This window comes from Macaca fascicularis, chromosome 12 (genome assembly GCF_037993035.2).
Source record: "Macaca fascicularis isolate 582-1 chromosome 12, T2T-MFA8v1.1".
Taxonomy (NCBI): Eukaryota; Metazoa; Chordata; class Mammalia; order Primates; family Cercopithecidae; genus Macaca; species Macaca fascicularis.
This window is the reverse complement of record NC_088386.1, coordinates 39,487,501-39,510,450: the sequence shown is the minus strand read 5'-3', so window position 1 is coordinate 39,510,450 and position 22,950 is coordinate 39,487,501. Positions and strand designations below refer to the sequence as shown.

The following is a 22,950-nucleotide window of genomic DNA, read 5'->3' as shown; positions in this document are numbered from 1 at the left end:
CAGCTCACTGCAAGCTCCGCCTCCCAGGTTCACATCATTCTCCTGTCTCAGTCTCCCGAGTAGCTGGGACTACAAGTGCCCACCACCACATCCAGCTAATTTTTTGTATTTTTAGTAGAGACGGGGTTTCACCGTGTTAGCCAGGATGGTCTCAATCTCCTGACCTTGTGATCTACCCGCCTCGGCCTCCCAAAGTGCTGGGATTACAGGTGTGAGCCACCACGCCCGGCCGTGATTAGTTCTTAATAACCTGAAATAATGAGCCACAAAAAAACTGGGGTAACAAGATTTGGGACTGAACTTTTTAGTATCATGAAAAGGACTAAGTAGAGTAATAGAGATTTATCCCATTTGTAAGAATACGGAAGAGAGGAGATATATAATTAATTCTGTTTATAAAATGAAAAAAAATACAACATATGTAGCAACAAGAACACGTCATTTTTGCAGGTCGTTATAGAACAGACATTCCATATTGTGTTCACCCTTGTCCACAATCATTGCCATAACAATCTGGTATACTTAGCAGTTGCTGCTGAGTAAGGGAGACTGTCTCTTCTATGAGATCTCTGTGTCAGCCAAAAAACACAGTAGTCTCATATGGGTCTAGAAACAAGACATAAAACATGAAATACACAGAATTTCAGCATTTTTCTTTACATTGGAGGGATTTCTTATTAATCACTCTGTCCATTTCTATTTTAACATTTTTTAAATCAGAAACAAGTTTTGGAATGGGTTTTTCTCCTCAAATTAAGATTCTTTCCCATCTGATTGAAGACCTTGTCATTTCTAGACATGACAAAATGTCCACAACCGAATATGAAAACCTGTTATTAAGAATTGAAATGCATTTTGATGAACGGCATCTAGTAATTCCAAACCATGTTTAATTCTCCATTTAAGAAAAAAAAAAAAACATGGTTCTTCATGTCATTTCATAGACCTATCCTACCAAAGTTTTAAAAATATAACTCTCTATTCAGCCATCATTCATTCATTCATTCTAAAGCTGTATTTTGAGTACCTGCCAACTTCTGGAGTCAAAGGGTTTCTCTGATATGTCGGGCTTTCAGACTAATTATAAGGAGACAGCATACAAATAAATATGAAATAATATACAAGAACACATTCATGAAATCATCAGTAGTATATGAATGTTAGTGCAGGAGTAAATCAGAGTAATACGGGATTTCTCAGGGATGACTGCAAGTAAAAAATTTAAAGTAAGCAGTGGACAAGGAGTGGCAGAGAAGAGAAGAGGATGTGTTTTAAACACAAGAACTATGGGCAAAGGAGCATGGGGTTGCAAACAGCACAGAGGGAGAGGATGAGAATGATGGAAATACCTCAAGTCGGATAGGGCAGCTTAATTTCGCTTTAATGGTTTCTAGTTAGTGTATAGTTAAGATATATTAAAGGAAAATCATGTTGGAAAGGATAATGTAACAGTCTTTTGGAAGCTGGATTGGCAGAGGGAGTCATAAGCTCAGCAATGTTAACGTATGAGGTGAAAACATTGTACTATAAAAATGGGGTTCAGCAAACAAATCTTAAATTATTTATGAAAGAAGAAATGACTAGGTTGGTGATAAGTTGATTAGGGACAGCAGTTTAGTTTTTAAGTGTTATAAATGAGTTGTGATTGACATCAAGTGAAGATTCTCTATATTCATCTGGTTACATAAATAGCAAAATACACACAGGAGGAAGGAATACAAAGATGAGATTCACAGAGAGTTAATCTAGATTTAGAGTCAATTCAGTTTGCTGACTTTTTAGACTATGTGATAGACAGGGGAACCAGAGGTTAAACAACAACATGATCTCTGCCCTGGAGGAACTTAACAATGTAACAGACATGAGTAGGTAAAACTTTAAAAATGGGTTAGTTCCAAGAGATCATGTCCTTTGCACAGACATAGATGGAGCTGGAGGCCATTTTCCTCAGCAAACTAGGGCAGGAACAGAAAACCATACGTTGCATGTTCTCACTTACAAGTGGGAGCTGAACATTGAGAACACATGGACACATGGGGGGAAACAACACGCAGTGAGGCCTGTCAGATGGTTGGTAGGGGAGGAGGGAAAGCATCAGGTAGAATAGCTAATGGATGCTGGGATTAATACCTAAGCGATGGGATGATCTGTGCAACAGAACACCATGGCACACGTTAACCTATGTGACAAACCTGTACATCCTGCACACGTACCCCTGAACTTAAATTTTTTTTTAAAAAGCACCTTGTTTTGCTGAAAAAAAAAGAAAAAATGGATTCGTTCCAAAAAGAGGATGAGCATGATAGGAATGGAAAGAAAGAGGCCTTGCTGAGAGATTTGGAATGACTGTATTTATTAGGTAACAGGAAAAACAGAAACTCCAGAAAAGAGAAATCTGAATGTTACAAAAAGAGCTAGATGTCACTTTTAGTATTGTTTGAAACATCAAAAAATTGGAAACAATTTAAGTGTCCGTTAGTAGGATAATTACTTTATATAAAAACTATGAGATGTATTAGAACTATTTTAAAATGAGATATCTATATGTGCTGATGTAGATAGATATTCTGTTATATATTTGGTGAAAATGCAGTTTACATGACTGACATTGATCTCGTTTATAAAATGAGGAAGGTATTGTAAAAATAGGCTTATACAAATCTATATGTTTGCATATGCATAGAAATAGGTCTGGAAGCCTAATTACCAAACAGTAGTTGGTAGTGGTTACACTTGAGGAGTGGAATCAGGCAGGGTGAGGAGTGAGAGCTTTTAGTGCTTACTTCATTTATTTCTCAATTATTTGGATTTTATTACAATGGGCATGCATTTTGTTATAATTGAAATATTTATTAAATAATTATAGATTCACGTGCAGCTTAAAACTAAGAGAGTCCCCTCTGGGACTCTGATAATACATATGTTGGATCTTCTGTTTTTATCCCATAGGTCCCTGAAGTTTGGTTCTTTTATTTTTTTTTTTTTAAGTCTGTTTTCTTTCTGTTGTTCACATTGTATAAATTCTATTACTCTCAAGATCACCAATTCTATCCTCTGTAATCCTTTCTCTACCACTGAGTCCATCCAGTGAGGGTTGTTTTTTGTTTTTTGTTTTTTTTCTTTTAATTCTGTTACTGTGCTATGATTTCCATGTAATAGTTGCTGAGATTGAGCGCTTTAGAACATGGTTGTAAGCTCCCTGGTTGTCAGAGTAAAGCAAGAAATAAGAATCATACATCTTCCTATCCAAGAGGTAGAGATACAACAATTCTTGCAAACGTCGAAGAGTTTCTTAAACTGGACCTTGGGAGAATGTCTAACTAGAGGAGGTGGACTGGACTACTGGGACAGCTCTCAGCGTAACTAGCAAGCAGTTTTAAATGTATTTCCTACATGTTTCTTGGAAGAAAACAATGTTAAATCCAAAAGAAAATCCGAATGATTAGTCAGTTTGAATTTACAGCCCCGGTTACCACATTTGACAAGGAGAAACTTGATTACAGAAAATGGGAAGACTTAGTAATGAACTGGAGAGAGGAGAGTTTAGTTTCATAGAGTCTTCCCAGTCTGAGAGGAAGTAATTACATACATTGTGCCGTTTTTAAATTATGTGGGATGGTGACTGCTGCCTAAGTAACATCCCAGGAGTAGGGAAGACTCCATTCGTCTTAATTAAGACACTTCATGGCCCTCCAGTTCTTTGAGGCATGGGTTTCTACAGGCTTACTGGCCAGAGTTGCAGAGAAAGGAAATTCATTGGCAAGTTAGACAGCTGAATAAAAATGACTGTATACAATATCCAGTGAGATTGGAAATCCTGTTGAAAAGAAACAACCTGGGGAGTCTAAGCTTTTAGCAGTGGAGGGATTTAGAAGAAATCTGTTGTGGAGTGGACCTAGTGGGAAAAATGATTTATTGAAGATGGTTCTCACTGCATGGCCTGCAGGATGGAACGAGTGGGAAGATTTAACTGGGGAGAAGGTCGTTAGGTTGTCATTGTAATGCAGTATTTGAAAACTAAGCAAAGATCATTTCTAAGCAAACAGATTACAGTCAATGGTGTCAGAAGTAGGAGAGAGCATAACAAGCATGAGAATCAAGGAGGGCAAAGGTGGGAATTGGTGTTATTAGAGAGCACTTTCATCCAAGAAAATGAGAATGGGAATAGCAAAGCTATAGAGAAAACCCAGGAGATGAGGAAAGAGGAACACAGCTAAGGTGAAATGATCTGTGAAAAGTCACCCAAAAACAGTACATTATTGAAAACTTTCTTGTCAATAAGTATTATCAGGTAAAGGGGTATTTTGAAGATGCCAAATATGTGAATGGCGAATTGTGGAGTAAGAGTAGGATCACAGACTTCAGGAAGCAAACTGAATATGAGAAAAAAGCAAAATGGAAGATCTTAGATTGCTCATGGACTTTGAATTTTGAAAGACAGACACATCTCCTGCTATTAAAAAGAAAGTTGAGAATATGAATATGTACAGACGGCATGAAACCCTGATACACATAGAATTTAATTTTTTGATAACTTAATTTCTGTATGATGGCCCATTTCAATATGATGATAGAAATCTCAAGCAGTTCAAGATTCTCTGTCTTCCATTTTCCCGATCCCCATTCCTCATGGGCCATTGCTAATGGATCCCTTGCTTCTGTCTGTCTGCCTACAGCTCTGTGATCCTTCCATGACACTCACAGAAGCCACACTTCCACTTTTATACCCACCATGGCTCAGGAATCTCTTGAGGCTGTTTCCAGTACCGTCTGCCTGGTGACATAGACTCAAACATTCACTCTCTAGAGTCGTGCTTCTTTCTCTAGAAGCATAGTGCATGGCCTCTGGGACTCTCAGAGCTCTGTTCTCCTCTGCTCCTGTCCATCAGTCCCTTGTGTTTCTTGCCTGGAAGCAGAGTGGAGGCACGGTGTAGGAGGGTGCATGCTACACTCTCATAGTGTTTTGCCTACTTATTTGTACCTGTTTGAAGGGATTTTAGGTGTTCTGTAAACACTTAAGAAGACTGCTCCTTTTTTTGGTTGAGGGGCTTCCTCCCCCTCTCCTCCATCCCATGTCTTTCCTGAAGCAGTGAAAATAAAACATCTTACCATCTTGAATGTCTTTGGATTCAGGGGAGTAGACCTGGAATAAATTGATTAAAATTTTTACCGTTAAAATAACTACAAATACAAAAGATGGAGAGAATGAGAGCGTATTGTATTCTTCAGGGTGCCAGACATTTCTTCATTACTCACAACAGACTCTTTAAATGTAGCTATTGTTATCCCATTTTAAGGATGAAGAAGCACGTTGCACATGGTTATGTAATGTATCTGCTGGTCTTACCGGCCTGCTGCTAGACAGAGGCAGAGCTGGTTCTTTCTGAACTGTCCTTTCTACCCTCCCTCAAAAAGCAAAGTTAAAGGGTGGAATGCAGTGTGAACATTTGCAGAAAGCCACATGGATATTGTTGGTCTTTGTCAACTCTAAGTAAATGATGGTGAGGAGCACCTGTAGGGTTAAAGAAAGCACTGGTCGTAGCCAAAAGAGAGAAAACGAGCAAGAGCAAAAGAGACAGAGAGAAGTTGAGAAATCAGTGGCTAACGAGACTACTGTCTGAATTACGTTCAAAGCACTATGACACAGCACGTGGGAAGCAGAAGCTGCAGGTGTGGAGGGAAAGCAAAACTGATCCCTGGTGTGTCAGGCATGCAGAGAGGAGTGAAGAGTGTGTGGCCCTCGAAAGCATGGTGGAGAAGTGGGTAATTCTAACAGTTAGCACAGGGTGGTAAATAGAAGCCTCATGTTTCTGAATAAGGAACACATCACTGGATTTGGAGGTGAAGTGCTCTTTCATAATGGGAGGTAAAGATGAAGTTTAGCAGAATATCAGAAAGGTGAAGAAATTTGATACCATTGTGTTGGAGAGACCATAATTCCATATTGCTTCTCCATATCTTTGTTGCCATCTATTATCCAATGAGTTTGAACCTCAAGTAACAAGAAACTAAAGAATGTTTATGATTTAATGATCTGGAAATGTTACTGTGGGCTGAAGGCACCAACTCTTGTTTTTCATCTGATTATATGTGGGAAGGAAAAAAAAGTCAAAAACTGCCTAAAAGAAAATGACTTCATAGTGATTAGATGTAATTTCAGATGCAAGCTGAGTCTCTTCTGTGTGATCATAAATGAAGGAATAGTTATATTTGTATGACCACTTGGTTGAGAGGCTGAAGTAAGATTATGATCAGGTGCTTAACATGGAATCTGGAATGTAACAGGAGCTCTATAAATGTAACTCGCTTTTCCTACACCTTCATTTATTCAACAAATATTTATAGAGGAGCTAATTTTATGCCACAGATAATGTGTTAGGATAGGACACATTATGCTGCAGTAATGAAGACACTCCCCCACCCCAAATCTCAGTTGCTTAAACCCAACGAAAGTACATTTCTCTCACCTACTCAAAGTCTGCTGCATGTTTAGGTGGCTTTACAGGGCAACTCTCCCCCATGTGGCCACCCAGACTGCATCACTCTTTAAAATTAATCCTCTAAACACAAGACATCTTAAGGTCCACCACAGCAGAGAAATATCTAGCCAGAACTGCTTTTAGATTCTTTTGTCTGAAAGTGGCATACATCAACCCATTGGCCAGAAGTAGTCCAATGTCCTTATACTACTGGAAGAAGATGAAGATGGAGTCTTCTGTGTGCTCTGAAAGAGAGAATGAGTGGATATTGATGAACACAAGTAGTATCTACCACTATTTAGCTAGGTGCTGGGTCCTTAGTTGTAAACAAAACAAGTAACATTTATCCTTTCCTGATGGAGCTCTCAAGCCAGAGTGACATGCTCCTGGGAACACTATAGCATTCATAAAGAACCAGTGTTCTGCCCAAGCAAGGGAAGAAACTAAAGAGACTGTATTCAATATGTATAAAGTTATGTGGAAAAATAGGAAAGGATAACAGTTCAGTGTAAGTGACAAGTATGGAGAACTTAGAAATCCTCAATAAATATTTACTGAATGAATGTTAAGTGATGAATAAGAAGAAATTTAGCTCTAAGAAACTAAACTGGAAAAGCAACAGAGAGAACAGATATAGGAATAAAAAACACATGGAAACAGTTTATGCTTTTCAAATGTTCTGAATAATATTTGGGAATAAAAGCTGTTCTTGCTGTATCTACTGCTTCCAGTAAGCTTGAAATATTTCTGCGCTGGTCTCTTCTGCCATAGTGGTGGTGCAGAGGAATGAATTCCCAGCCAGACTGTTTCATTCTTACCTACTGAAGAGTATGAAAATTGTTGGGAAGCTTGGACTCTGACTTATCCTCTGGAATGTTTTGTGAAGACTTAAATTGTCTTGATTGGCAGCTGTCAAATGTATAGGGATTATAGGAAAGGAGGATTTATGCTGCTGTAAATACTGAAAATGTTACAGGGCTAAGCAAAAAGTCTAGTAATTTTATGGTGGAATATTAGAGATGGATAATTTCTTAAAAGCATTAAAATGATTTCTATAAAGATGTTTATTAAAGAAAAAATAGAAAACATGAAAAAAAAAAAAAAAAGAAACGTAACAACCCCTAAAGATAATTTCCAATAACTTTTGGTATACCTATCCCAAACTTTCCTAGACATACACACTCATTTGTCTTAGAAAAACACGTCACACAGATCATGCCACTCTGTCATCTCCCTTTTACTTTACAGTATTTCTTGAATATTTTTCTACTTCAAGAAGTATATTTATGCAATATTTTTTAATGGCTGCATGGTATTGCATCATATATGTGTGTCAAAATACATTTACTTATCATTCCATTAGGTCATTTACAGATGGTTGCTATTGTAAACAATGCTGTTATGAACATACTCTAGCTGAATTTCTGTGCACATCTTTAATTATTTTATAGAATAACTTTCCTAAATTGCAATGACTTGGGGAAAAGTCATGTATATTTTGAGGCTTATTATTTACATTATCAAATTACCCTTTAAAAGATTGTTTCAGTTTACATTCCTACCAGCAGTGGATGAGAATAAGAGTGTTTAGGAGCCCATAAATCTACAAATATGATTGTAGCGAATTGGGCATACCATTGTACGTATGTTTAATATTGATAGCTGTTAGCAGAAAGAGGCACTCAGTATATTACCTTTAAATCCCACATTCTACATATTGAATGCTTTATTCTAAAATCATATGTATGAGAGTTTCACATTAAGTTTTCTAGAAAGGAATTTAAGACAAATTCACATATTATGCTAAATGGGTTCATTAATGTCATAGGCTCTGGGGTAAAATCTCTGGATGATCCATTGGATAGCTAGAATGAGTTCTTTACTAAACAAAATATAGTGAGCTCTGCCATTGAATATCATCCGTGCCTTGATATATGGCTGTAGCCAAATATTTGTGTGTGTATCTTTAATAATTGAATGTTAGGCAATTTCTCGTTTTTCTAAAAAGAAAACCCCAATTTTTTTTCAACTAAATTGATTATATTAAAGTTTGCATGACATAGATGAAATAAATTTGTATATTTATAGTATGTAATTTACTAATTTAGACATAAATAATACTTTAAATGCATACTGTAAGTAATAATTTTTAGAAGTATTGCTCTTTTCCCACCCTTACATTTCATGAAGCAGTTTTGGTCCAATTCCCCCTTCCATGCATTCTTGACCTCATAATGGTGGCACCTCTTCAGGCAACTGGCCTGTTTTTACCACCTGTCATCTGGAATTGAGTGTAAGTAGCTTGGGGTGCAGGACTTTGTGAAACTGTATGATGGAAATCTTTTCCCCAACTATAAAAAAAAGAAGAAAAAAAAAATGCACTTACTACTTATCTCCAGTAACCACTTAAATCTGTTACTTTTTTTAGTGATTTTTAAAATGCTTCTTTTCGACAACATCCAGCACTTAGAATTGTTAGGTCATGTCTCCCAAAATAATTACCAACTCAATATTAAATTCCTTTGTTTCTGTTTTTACCAGTCCCATCGAGTGAATGATTGCTAAAACCATCCAAAACTCTCATCAGTTGTTTCAGGCTAATCCATGTTCCCTAAACAGTACTTTGTTTAAAATAAAATAATTGAGAGAGTGCCTGGTATTATGAGAGACTTTATAAGGACTTTAGTATAATATGCCTCTTTTTCTGAGGGATAACGTTGGGAATGAAAAAATCTCACCTTACATTCAGTCGCATATTACAGTTTAAACAAAAAGAGGGGATTCACACAAATCTCTTTTGTGTTCTTATGCAAAGTAACTATTGAATATGAAAGCTTTTGTCCACCTATAGGAAATAGCTAAAGAATACAGCAGGATTGTAATACATTTATCTTGTATAAAAACACTGAAAATTGAGGTTTATAAAGCCTGCTGCTTTGAAAATATTCACACTGGAATCTTTTAAGAACTACAGCTCTACCCGATTAAACCTCCTCCCAACTCCAAACCTCGTCTACTTTTACTTTAATATCAAAAAATAAAAATAAAAAACCCAGCCATATTTAGAATATAAGGTCTCTTAGGTATCCGTAGCCAAAATTTTGGAACTCAAAATGAAAAATTTAGAGAACTGAATGGCTAGATTTCCCTATGGTGATACTCCCGCTTTAAGATATATTATGTTATTTCCAATCTTTTCATCTAAGTATTTCCTAGAGAATCAGACTAAAAGAACATTTTATAGATTAGGTAGGTGGCAGCTATTTGATTGATATGGTTGAAGATGGCATATGGCATATTCTTTACTTTCAGACTGTTTTGAGTCTTTGTTCTTGCCCATAGCAGTAGTATCTATGAGAACTATCCAGAAACTTCCCAATGGTACATGTATGTAAAACACATCATCTTATAAACCAATGAACATTTTACCATTGCATTCTTTATTATTTGAACTAAATCAAACTGAAAGATATAGAACTTAAATGGCTATAGAACTCTAATTGTATAAGATATTATAATTTCATAAGATTATAAATGCTGTTTTAAAATGTTAATTAGAAGATACATTTGTTTTAATTCATGATACTGAAAATATTGACTGAATTGTGAATTAACACATTTAGGGTTGCAGATGTCATTTTCCTGAGATTTCCTGAATGATGTAATTTTCATATTTCATATAGCAGTTTGATCAATTTACAGATTTATTTTACATAATTAGTAAACGGGAAATTCAATTGCTGATACATAACTATTTTTCCATAATGTAAAAAAGAAGTTAAAATTCTGAATTATAAATAAAAACCAAATATTTTGAAGACATCTGGTCCACATCTGTCTGAAATAAGATAATTTAAAACAGTGTAATTAAATGCAAGAAATACTGAAATATTCACACCTTAGGATGTTAAGAAAAAAAAAAACTCACTTCATTTTGATGTTATTTGTTGAATTGTAGAATTTTTTTAAATTTTAGTGTCCTTTAGCCTCTCATTTTGTCATTTACAAAGAAGACTGACAAGCTAAACAAAAAACAATCCATGTGTTCCAAAGCCTCTACTAAATGAATTATCTTTATTACTATTCTTTTGTATGTGCATAACTCCACTCCTAAGTTAATACTCAGCAGACATAGACCCAGACCTACCTCCTTTTGATGTATTTATAATTCTCCATTCAATTATTTAAAATGAGAGATTAGTGAGAGGGTCTCTAATCTCCCTAAATTGTGCGTTCCTTGTGGGCACAAAGGAGCTCAGTAAATGTGAGAGGAAGGTATTCAGACCTATGGAAATGAAAAGCATCGTTGGTACCTTCTTATGATCATTGGAGAGTCAGCCTTTGAAGATTGGTCTTTTCTTAAATTAAAAAAAAAAAAGTTTATTTTTAACCTTTGTTAAGTAGAAAATTAACCATTTTAGGGAAAAGTAAATACACTATACTTTCTGTAGTCTAGCCTTAAGATGTGAAAAGGCAGATTTCTCCTTTAAGGCTGCAGATCCTTAAAACTTCAATAGGTCTGGGTTCTGATCATAAGAGACAAGTTTGTGGACATGAAAACACTGCTGATGCTATAGTGTGAGGTTATAGGAAGAAATCTCTGCTTGGATACCAGAGGCTCCCCAACCAGCAATAGACCATGAAAAAAACTGATACTGTAGGAAGTGATACCACTTTTCCTAACACATGCCCTGAGGTAACACAAGTTATATTTCGTGTGTTTATTTCCAGGGAGCATGATAAAGATCCAGAAAGCTTTTTTAAGGTATTAATGCATCTTAAAGACTTAGGACTCAATTTCCACGTGTCTATCCTTGGAGAAACCTTCACAGATGTCCCAGGTACCTCTGTTGAATTTTCTAATGTGTATTTTTATAGATGATATAAGCTCTACAACGTAAGTATTAATTTCCATGTTTCCCTTTGTTAGAATAATCAAGATAAGCACTGTTAACCAAAAGATTATACGATGGCATTAAAGTCTGATTCAATTTAAAAAATACATAAGTAAGCATTCTTTGATTTAAGTTGAGAATGTGAAGTCATCTCTTTGATCAAATATAGTTTGTACAATGCATCTTGATGTTAAAAAAATATATTACTTTAGGCATCTTAACACTTAAAGAAAGTGGGAATTTGTAATTGGATATATATAACCTCTCACCTCTGGGGTCACTGGTTTGAATCCTGCTCACATGGGTATTGGCTGAAATACATTAACATCTGTTAGGTGGCCTATGTAAAGCATTTTGGCATCTAACTTGTAATATGGAATGGACTGTAGTCCATGTCATAGTTGTCATTGGTTCGTGCCTTGTTTATTGAACTTAAGAAAGAGAAAAATCAGAAGCTGATAGCAGCAGATCCTCTTTTTATTAATGGCACATGGAGCCTTTTCAAAGAGCCATTTCCTTCACCCTGCATCCTCACTGGTCACATTTGGGTCAGTAAAATGAGGATTCATAAGCATACAAGTTATACAAGTATTCATGTTTTTTAAGCTTTGGGTGTTCAGCATTATTTGAAAAATCAAATGTACAAGCAACAATATTTCAGAAGTAACAAGCCATTGTGCATTATAACTCCTAAGGAACATCTAAAGTTTACTTTCACTTAGCAAGTGCTTCTTGATTCTAGTAGTGTCAGGAACTATACCCAGCGTGCATCTCAGTAGCCTTGTCTCATATGGCTCATTGTCTGCCCTCTGCAGCTGTGGATACTGACCTTTTCCCAGTTCCCCTAAGACACCAGGTTTCTTGAGACCTTTGGACGTTTGCCTGTTCATTTCTATTTCATCCTTTTGATCTCAGCTCAGGGGCATTTTATTTTGCTGTGAAGCTTTGTCATGATTTCTCAGCACCCCATACTTTGTCTTCATGGTACTTATCTCAGTTATAAATTTATATATGTATAAATTTTTTCATCTCTTTCATGCATATGCACATAAGCACACATGGCCCATACACACTGGAATGTAAATGCTATGAGGACAGGGACTGTATCTGTCGTGTTCATCATTGTACCCCAAAGCCCAGTGCAGTGCTTGACACAATGGTGGAGTTCAGTGAATATTTATTGGACAAATAAGTAAAAATAATGCAAACTCCCTGCTCTCAAGAAATTTATCATTTTTTTTTTTTGAGAAGGGAACACTTGTGCCTACACATAGGCAACAGAGGATGAAACACAAGGTAATACAATTATACAGTTATCTAAGCCACACAGGTGGTTTTGAGTGTTAATTGAAGGGCTGGTACTTGAATAGCCAGAAAAGAAAGATTAAGTTATTCCAAAAGGGGAAACAACATGGGCAAAGCACAAGAAGTCAACATTTTGGAAAAGGTGATTAAATGAGAGAAAAACTTCAGTGATGAGTGCTGTGAGGTCATTAAACAGAACAGGAGATTCTACATGCAGACCTTAATAAGGATGTTGGTATGTGCATTACACGGGTAGGGCAGGGCCCACATGTGAAGGAGCTTGATAACCAGAGTAGACTGGGCAAAGGTAAGGAATAGGGAGCCTAGATCTTGAACAGGGAAGAAATATGATGAAACCTGGATTTTAGGAAGCTGTGTCTTGCAATGATGTGTAGACAGAATCACAGTAAGACCCTCTGGTAGTAATCCCAGTGTGATCCTATAAGGTGCTGGCAGAGAAATCAGTGAGAGGGCTCTATGAGAGGGATGTTCTCAAGGAAAGCAAAGAAGAGAATTTGATAGATGGGTGGCTGTAGAGAAGGAAGGAAAGAAAAGATCACCTCATTTGCAAAGCTGAGAAGTTCAGTTTTGTTTGTACCAGCTTTGAGGTGTTTGTGGATGGACTGAGAAACAATGCTGGAGGAAATTCCCCCCATCAGAAAGCTTCTTAGCTGGTTTTACCACTGGGTACTTTCAGGCCACCACTACAAAGAAGACTCGGTTTTTACTCAAAAGCCTAAGTTTTGGGATTACATCTTTCCTCTCCCACACATTGACCTTGAGCTATTTAGAGCAATACGGAGGGTTGAAAACAGGATGTGGAGCAGTTAGGGGTCCAAGTACTTAGTGCTCAGTAATTACAGGTGACTAATTATTGTTCACTTTGGCTTCGCTTCCACACATACTTACTGAGCACTGTGGAGGGGGCATTCCACAGTGAACAGCGCTCAGTTTCCCCCTCTGGGATCTCTGTCTAACTGGGATGCTGTGAAATACACAGGGAGTACTGTGAAAGCCCACAGGAAGGGATAGCATATTGTCTATACACGTGCTTCTGTTACTCCTAGTAGCAACAGAGATTTTCTTCTGCCTCAGCCACTGGTTCATCTCTACCATTTCAAATGTGTATTGACTCTTCACGACCACGGCACTTCACCTTGCACAGAGAAGGAGCCCGGGTGTGGAATGGATGAAAGAGCTGGTAGCTTTCCAGGTTGTGCCCTTAGAAGGCCGTTTTGCTGGTCTCTACAACAAAGGCTTCGTAACAGGCCATTCTGTGTCACTTCAGCCATTATTGTCACCCCTCTAGCTTATGTAACAGATTCTTAGATAGCATTTACTGTATTCCATGTGTTGTTCTAAGCTGTTCATGAATATTAACTCTCTAACCCTTTATAACAATCCTGTTCAGTATTGCTATCTCCATTGTTTCCCAGGTGGAAAAACAAATAGGCCACTCAGCTAGGCAGTGCTTTAGCCACTGAGCTATACTGCTTTTTCATGTTCTTTTTTTCTGACCCAACTGTTTCTCTAACTTTAAACATTAATTTTTCCCCAACTCACCATTCAGCACTCCTAGTCTCTTATCTAGTGCTTCCACAAAAAGAATTACCTAGCTGGCATGCATTTCTTTGTCTGAGATCTCTTTGGGTACTACATTAGCATTTCTGGCCGGGTGCAGTGGCTCACACCTGTAATCCTGGCACCTTGGGAGGCCAAGGTGGGTGGATCACCTGAGGTCAGGAGTTCAAGACCAGCCTGGCCAACATGGTGAAACCCCATCTCTACTAAAAATACAAAAATTAGCCAGGTAGTACACGTGGGTAATCCCAGCTACTCAGGAGGCTGAGGCTGGAGAATCACTTGAACCTGGGAGGCAGAGGTTGCAGTGAGCCAAGATCATTCCATTGCACTGCAGCCTGGGCAACAGAGTGAGACTCTGTCTCAAAAAAAAAAAAAAAAAAAAAATTATATACTATGTGATACCCAGCCAGAACAATTGCTCTTAACACTGTTAACATTTGTAAGGATATGGTTCTCTTGTAAATAATTGCAATTATTATGCTAGTAATAACTTCCATTAATTGAAAATGTGCTTTCTTGGCCATTTGTGTGATTATTTTATGTAATGCTCATGATACTCCCATTGAGGGTAGGTATTACCCTATCCCATTTTATAGGTAGAGAAGCAGACTCTGAAAGCTTAAGTCACGTTGATTACATTGCCTATAAGTGAGTCAAGCTTTTCTCTTATACATACAAGCCAGAAGGATTGGAAAACCAAGAAAGGCTTAGTGTATTACTGCAGGACCACTGATTACTCTGCAGCTTTGTTTTCTTTCCCTCTCTAAAGAGCTCTTGGGGGAAAAGTAGCACACCACTGAGAGATGGCATTAGTGCCAAGTTTTACTGCCCTTTTTGATGAAACATTCATCACTAAATTTCTTTTGAAAACTGTAATTCAGCAACTTTGTAGAGTCTCTATACTCTTGATTGTTTTTAAGCAAAAATTATGTTGTTACAAAGTTTTTGTAATCCTTTTCCTAAAAAGAATAGTAGAATTAAGAGTGTCCGTTATAATTTATAGCACTACACTTTATAGGTCTTTTGCATCATCTCTTCATTCTACAGGAGATGAGAGATCTAGAATCAGTGACTTTTCCAAGGTGGGTGAGATGGGCAGTAGATAGTGGCAGGGTTTGGAGTGGAACCTGGGAGTCAGTTTTCCTCAGCCCTAGTCACTGCTATATTTTTTCAATAAATGTTTTTAAAGTACGTTCTTTGCGCCAGGCACTGTTCGACATTTAGGATGCAATGGTGGTGAATGAAGTAGACATGTTTTGTGACATTTGAAACTTGTAGTCCCACTCCAGTGCTTTGTTCATCACTTACAAGAACATTCCTTAAAAATGATAGAACTGACATTTCTTAAGCACATAGCATGTGCTAGACACTGTTCTCAGCCCTTTACGCATAGTCTTCACAATAGCCCTGTGAATTAGGCACTGTTGGAATTACCATTTACAGCTGAAAAAAGTAAGGCACAGGGAGGTTAAGTCACTCGCCAGAAACCACCCAATCAGTCTACCTCAAAGGCAAATGCTCAGCCTGTGCTCTACAAGGAAATTCACAAAATCATCTGTTTTACAGGTAAGAAAGCAGGAGTTGATAATGGTGAGAAATTCCTGGCCACTCATGTGAAATGTGTAGGGGAAAAAAACATAGTACACATAGGGTTCAGTACTACCTACAGTTTCAGGCACGCAATAGAGGTCTTGCAATTCATCCCCTGTGGATAAGGGACAGCTATTTCATTGCCTGTAATACTCTTGCTGGAAACAACCCAGCTGGTATCTGTAGACACATCTAGCAACTATGTCCTGGAAAGCACAGCAGATATGAAGTGGAGGTAGTCTCTGTAGAAATGGAGTTACTTATCACTTACAGGTGACTTGGCATTTTGAAAAGCTTTTAGTGGTTTTCAACCAGAGATTCCCACCTCTACTTCCAGGGACATTTGGCAATGTCTGAGACATTTTTGGCTGTCACAACTGTTGCGCAGTGGGGTGGTGCTCCTGGCATCTAGTAGGTAGAGGCCAGAGGTGCTGCTAAACATTCTGTGGTATACCAGACAGCCCCCATGGCAAACAGTTATCCAACCTAAATTGTCAGTAGTGCCTGGATTGAGAAACTGATCTGTGGGAATTGAACTCAGCAAACCAGGCTTGGGACTGGGTCTCTTGAAGCTTTCTAAGTTAACCCATGTTCATCCATCTGTGCAATAAAAAGGAGGAGATGGGAAAGGGAAATAATAATAAAATCACCTGCCCTATCAGCTTCAGTGAGTTATAATGAGGATTTCAGCACAATTAGATAATTTGAGGGAAAGTGCTTTCTAAACTACCATGCAGATTTTATTATAGGATTCGTGGACTTGCCTCCAGAGTTTGTACATGGAATGAGTTTTTAATGCATTTTGGATCCATAGGAGACATGGATGATCCTATACTTTAAAAGTTCATTTTGTTTTTATTCAGAAAATTGGAAAGGTCATTCTGCTACATAAAGCATCTGCATCAGACTCCATATTACAAATGAACCAAAAAGCCTAGAAGCTCCTCAATGCAAATATTTGAGTTTTGGCCAGTTCTCATGATAAGGTCACATTGTTAGCCCTTGAGATTATTTAAAAAAAAAAAAAAGAACAAAATGCTTAAGATATCAAATAAGTGGAATGTGTTTGTATACTTAATAGTTTCCCACAAATGGTAATTCTAAACAAAATATTCTTTTCTGTGAACTGCCAAAGCCTTAAACAAGCGTTCTTCTTTCCATGCTGCAGACATGGTGGGAAAAGGAGTTTTAGCTTTAGACATTAGGGCAGCCAGAAAGGTTACAAGGAAACCAAAAACCTGAACTATGGTTTTCGCAGACAGAAGTCTTTCTGTTTCACCTTTAATTTGAGGTTAAAAACAGTATATGGAAAGCTTCTGGTTAGTATCTGGTATGACAATGGTTATTACTATGATCTTGGCATATTTCTGGTTCTTGGCTCTGGAGTCAAATGTTGGATAATTATATAACATTTCCCTCCACTTCCATCTTCTCCTTCACTAAGCTCCCAGCTCCTGTCTCATTTTCAGCAGAGCAACTATACTAAGGGGGAAATACTAGAAAGGTTCTAGGACACAAATAACATACATCACCCTAATATAAAGTTCTAAAATTTTGTCACAAGGAGAGCCTAGCAAAAGGAAAGTTACTAATGTATTGATAAATGCTGAATTATAAGAAGATTAGGCCAGGCACAGTGGCAGAGAGACCTTGTTGTCTCAAAACAACAACAACAACAAAAATACATTGAGATGAAGTTAATGTACTAGTAAGATTGAATAAACTGATTTTTCTCCAGACCATACCATTCCCTAAACCTTTTCCTTTTCCTTATGATTTTTTTTATCATTATTCATTTCCTAACATATAATTACTTACTGAGTTCCTGCTATGGTCTAGCACCACGTAAAGTATTGTGGATACCAAGAGATGAAGACATGGTTCCTCCCCTCTGGAATCTTACTGGCTCATTAGAAAACAAAAATATTTATATAATTACATTTTATTATATCACACTCTTGTTTATATTGTAACATTTTAATAATTTTGAATACATTATTTACAATGTTTATGGGCAAACCTTATAGCAGTCTAGTGATTTAACAAGTATTAACCTCCCCAAATTATAGCTGAGGAAATGACGCATATTAGCTCCATTTTAGTAGCATGGACTTGAAGTAGATTCTCAGTAGACAGAGCCACCTTCACATGATTCTTAGAAATGGACACGTAGTTACTTTCCCGAGAACATGATTGAGAAAGTCGGTTTTCAAGAATCTGAAATTCAAACTGAAGTCTTCTGTCTCCCAATCCTTTGCTGAAATAAAGAAATCAACAAAACATAATGGGAGAAGTAAGGAAGATTCAATTAAAGGTAGGCATATAAGCTCCTGACAGAAAAAGAATACATGCTAAATAGAAATGATGGTATCCCTTAAGATAATTTATGAAGGTAACAAGGCTCCAATTAGGGTGCCAGAATATTACTTTACATATCCTCACAAAGTGGTTCTAAAATCCAAACAAAATAAATAAATGAAAGGGCAAACTAGCAAAGGAATCACAAAGGAAAACATGTCCTACCAAATTCAGAACATGTATGAAGTGAGAACTTTTCAAAGAGTACCATACAGATTTAAAATATGAAAGTGAAAAAAGAAAGAAAAACAACTAGGCAGAAATGGAGAAGCAGAAATAAAACTTGTATATACATTTAAGAACCAACAAACATTACTAATACAAAATTTACTAATACACTTATCCCAGCTCAAAAACAGAGTATTTTTTCTTAGTGAAATCAGTTAATTGAATAAAATAAATAATGTTTACATGATAAAACAACAAATTATACATTTATAAGTAAAGGTTTGCAGTAGCATCAACACATTATTATAAGTACAGTAATCTACTGAATTCTTACTCCGTACCAAGCCAGGGCTAGGCTTTTACTGTGGTATCTCATTTTATATCACAGCAATCCCTTCAATAAGTATAATTACTCTCCCCTATGTATGGGTGAGGACACTAGGCTTTAGTTGAATAACTTGCCTGAGGTCACACAGCTAATAAACAAAAGAGATGATAATATCAGAAGAAATACTAAATCAACTTTTAGGGGAGAAGACTCTCTAATTTTACCAGTAATGAAATATATGTAAATACAAAAAAAAAATTATGAGCGAGCAGTTACTTTGAACAAAACAATAAAAGTAAAGACTTGTAACTAAGACTAGCCCACTTGTGGGGCAACCTCTGCATGTATGGTGGTGATGATGTACATTATTTTTCCTGAACTGTATTACTCTACCTTTTGTTTGACTCAGTCATTTCACAAGGGAATGTATCCCACGGAAATAATTCCAAGAAGGAAAAAAACAGATGACAAAAGTTGTTCTTGCCTCGTTCTCTTCTCTACTGTCCCATAGCGAACAGGTGACTAAGATCTTACTCTTTCTTGATCGCATGCCTCATTCTGATTCTGTTGCCTCTTTTCCAGTTCTTGCCCTTTTCTTCTGGGCCCTTGACTCCTACAGAAGCTTCAGATTAGCCTCCCAGACTCTGGATACCTTGACACTGAGTTCATCTACTTGCTATCGTCAGTATTCCTTCTAAACCTACAACGTCCAAGAAGATAATCATAATAGTATAACAATATTAAGTATTTGTGTCAGATTTTCTGCAGGATGAACTTAATTTCCTTTATAGCGGGGGAGGTTCTTCAGAATCTCACCCCAGACTAGCTCCTCATGAATTCCAGTTATCTTTGCCATTTCCGGAATACATCTGTGCCCTTACCCACCTCCATGTCTTGTGTTATTTGTTGCTTAAATTGCTTTCTTCCTCCCCATGTAGACAAAATCAAACCCTTTCTCCACCTGGTTAAATCCCAACTCTATAACTCTTCTCTTTCCTTCCTGTTGCTTCATGGCATCTGTACTCATTCCATCAGTTGCAAAGCATGTATCACGCTGCACTATAGTCACTTGGCTGCCATGACAGGGCCATGGTATAACTGACCGGAAGGCACTTTGTAGGTGAAGAGTAGAACTTTTGAAACAGCCCCACAGAAGAGGAGTCTGCAGCACTCCTGGTGGGAGCGCTACCCTGGCCCAGCTTTTATTGATAACCTAACAAGGGCGAGGTTCCCATTCAGTACCTGTGAAGCTATCTTTTCCTTTCTCAGGAAAGGCTTGTTAACTAGGCTGATACCCTTCCCTCCCAAATGCTCAAAACATTCACCAGCTGCAAATAACTGGTAACAACTCACTCTCATTCCTCAATGTGTCCTGTGAGAATCGTTCTTTTTTCTAGGATCACTCCCAGGCATGCCATCCCTGGGCTTAAAGTCTACTCCTGCAGCTTCTGTAAGTGGAGTAATATTTTCTGCTGAAACCAGAAGATTCATTGCAACTCTTAAGGCAAGATCATCTATCCATCCTACCAGGGAAGACCATGAGGATAATGAGTTCTGGAATACAGCTCCCAAAACATCTCTCAAGAAATTGTTCTCCAAAATTATAAGTATGAAAACATCACTGAGGGAAAGTGCTCTGTCATTTTCATAAACTGTCCTCAAAGTTTGAGAAATGTGCACTTGGAAAAGACCCAGGAAAATAAATTAATTAATAGAAAAGATCAACATTAATAGACAAATAGGAAATTGGAAACAGACCTTAATTTTGAAAGCCTATAAATGTATATGAGATTTAGGGTTGATGGGAGATCTTAGGATGTAGTTGCTATACTTGGTTTTGAGTTCCTATAGTTGTATACTGGTCATGATTTGGAGTGTGGTATGGTCAAAATAATATTTCCCCAATAAAAGACGATGGGGGAAGGCCTGCCTGTTTTAATATTCCTGTTTCCCGCAATGCCTATCAGAACAGGAGTCTCTGACAGAAAGCAGTACAACAGGGAATTAATATGAGTATCTGGATCCAACTAGCGAGGTTTTCCAGCTATCTCTCTCCTTGGCTAAATTGTTACATTTCTGAAATGGAAACCATCAGATATATGCTGCCATGCAATGAACACTGTCCTGGAATTTATAAGGCTCGGGGTCTAGTTCCAGCTCTGCCACTGACTGGCCATGTCACCTCTTTCAGCCTTACTTTACTCATCTGTAAAATAAAGTCATTCTAAAGAAGTTAGAACTAGAAGAGACCTTGGAGACTAGGGTTTCTGAGCTTTTAAAATGCAGACTTAAAATCCCCACCCCCAAGGGGATTTTACTTAGTGACACTTTCTGAAATGTTTATTATAAAAACCATAAGCATAATAATTGTACTTTTTAAATACACTTTGTTTTCTACCTGTATTTTTTTTCACTTTTATTATAGGTTCAGGAGGTTACATGTGCAGATTTGTTACAAAGGTATATTGAAAACACTTTTTATTCCTCATCATTCTGATATCTACCTGTGCTGCCAGTCACAATTATTCCAGCTACCCTGGTGTATGTTTTTGATCCCGTCATTTCCTCTTACTCGTTCTTCACCTTCAAGTATCCTATGGGAGCTTTTATTCTTTCTTGTTGAGTTTATCTTTAGGTCTTTGTGGGGCTGACTAAAAACACTCCTAAAGATGATCCCATGTATCTCACCTTCTCTTCTGATCTTATCACATTAAGTACAGCCTCAGTGTTCTGACCATCCTGGTATGGTTTCAGCTACCTTCCTAGCCTTACTTCAATCCTTAAACATGTATATCCTGCACTGTAGCCTAGATTAGTCGGTGTTCCCTGAAGATAGCTCATATGTCACCACCCAGTGCCCCTCCCTCCTCCTTTATTTGTCAAAGCTCAACCTATCTTCCAAGAGTCATCTCACCCACTTTCACAGGCCTTTCAAACACATGTGCTACCTCCTTTCTTTGAATGTCCATGGGATTTTGTTTGCATTTTGCAGTATATTTATCATACATACTTCGATAATAGAAGGCTCTTGAGAATAATGGCAGTTGTATCTGACACAACCTCATATGACCCAAAGATCCTAGTACAGCTGTGTTTTCAAACTTTTGACCATGATCCACATCAAGATATATATTTACATTGTGGCTCAGTATACCTATTAATGTAGATATATTTATAATTGAAACAAGGCTTTTATAATACACATTCTTATTTGACGCACTGTTTTCTTTTTCTGATTTAATTTCTTTTTATGCTGCTCTAAATTGATTTCACAACCATTAGCCACAGTTGTAAACAACACCGTGTACATAGTAGGTATACTGTTGTACATGTTTAATTAAATTGACTCGGCTTTTTCCCAAATCATTATAGAAATATTACTGATTTGTGAATATACAAAATATATCCATTTTGATATCTTTATTTAGATTTTAACTTTACCAAAAAAAAAATGTATATTCTCAAAGTATTGCTGCTTTGGTTTTAATTTTACATGATCCGAAAAAGCAATTGCAGTTCATTTTTATCTATTTTTAAAGAAAGAAGATAGATATTTAGCTTTTCGATAATTATCACTGTAATGACAAAACTCCTGAGATTAATGTATTTGACATACCATAAAATTGCTGTTTCTTGAATGCTGAGTGTGTTCCACACATTGTGTTAGGTGCTTCATATACATTTCCTTTACTCTGACATTCCTCCAGGATCAGATATTATCTCCACTTTATAAGAATGCCAACTCAAACTGTACCATTTTACTCAGTGAAGATTCTTAGCAATAAAATAAAATCAGGAATTCTGATTTGGTTTTATTATCTTTCTTCCTACAAAGTTCCTTGTAATTTAGCAAGTTTTTTTTTTTTTTTTCCCACAGTACGTTTTAACTGTGTTCAGTGCTTATAAAAAATGTCAGACTGATCGTGTTGAGAATGAAAGTTGTACCAACTGATGAGTTTAGTTTCTTGATGTTCATTTTATGAACTTCATCAATTGAAAAATATAACAGAAAATAATGCTTTACAGTTCATTTTATCATATCTTAAAAGGTACATTGATTCTAGGAAAACAACGTTTAGAGTCTAGCTAGATACTAAGGACATAGCTGGTGTTCAATAATTGCTTATTGATTGATTACACTAGTAAAGGGATATTAACCCTAAATGTTGGATTTAGGTGAGGAAACTACTACTTAAATGGGAGAAAAGATTTCCCTTGGCTTTATTATTCTCATAGCCTCTTT

General features: G+C 37.0%; 1 protein-coding gene across 45 annotated transcripts in view; it reads left to right on the top strand.

Annotated features, from left to right (window-relative positions):
* GTDC1 (glycosyltransferase like domain containing 1) overlaps nt 1–22,950 on the top strand; it is a 376,361-nt gene that overhangs the window by 340,518 nt on the left and 12,893 nt on the right. For 34 of the 45 annotated variants that reach the window (XM_074009028.1, XM_074009012.1, XM_074009024.1 and 31 more), the window contains one exon: nt 11,211–11,320. The exons of 7 other annotated variants lie outside the window; for them this stretch is intronic. In XM_074009028.1, coding sequence (XP_073865129.1) covers nt 11,211–11,320 — 110 coding nt within the window. Of the gene's footprint in view, nt 1–11,210; nt 11,321–20,104; nt 20,315–21,132; nt 21,168–22,950 lie in introns of all 45 variants that reach the window. 4 more of the 45 variants (XM_074009006.1, XM_074009000.1, XM_074009007.1 and 1 more) reach the window with 1 other exon arrangement.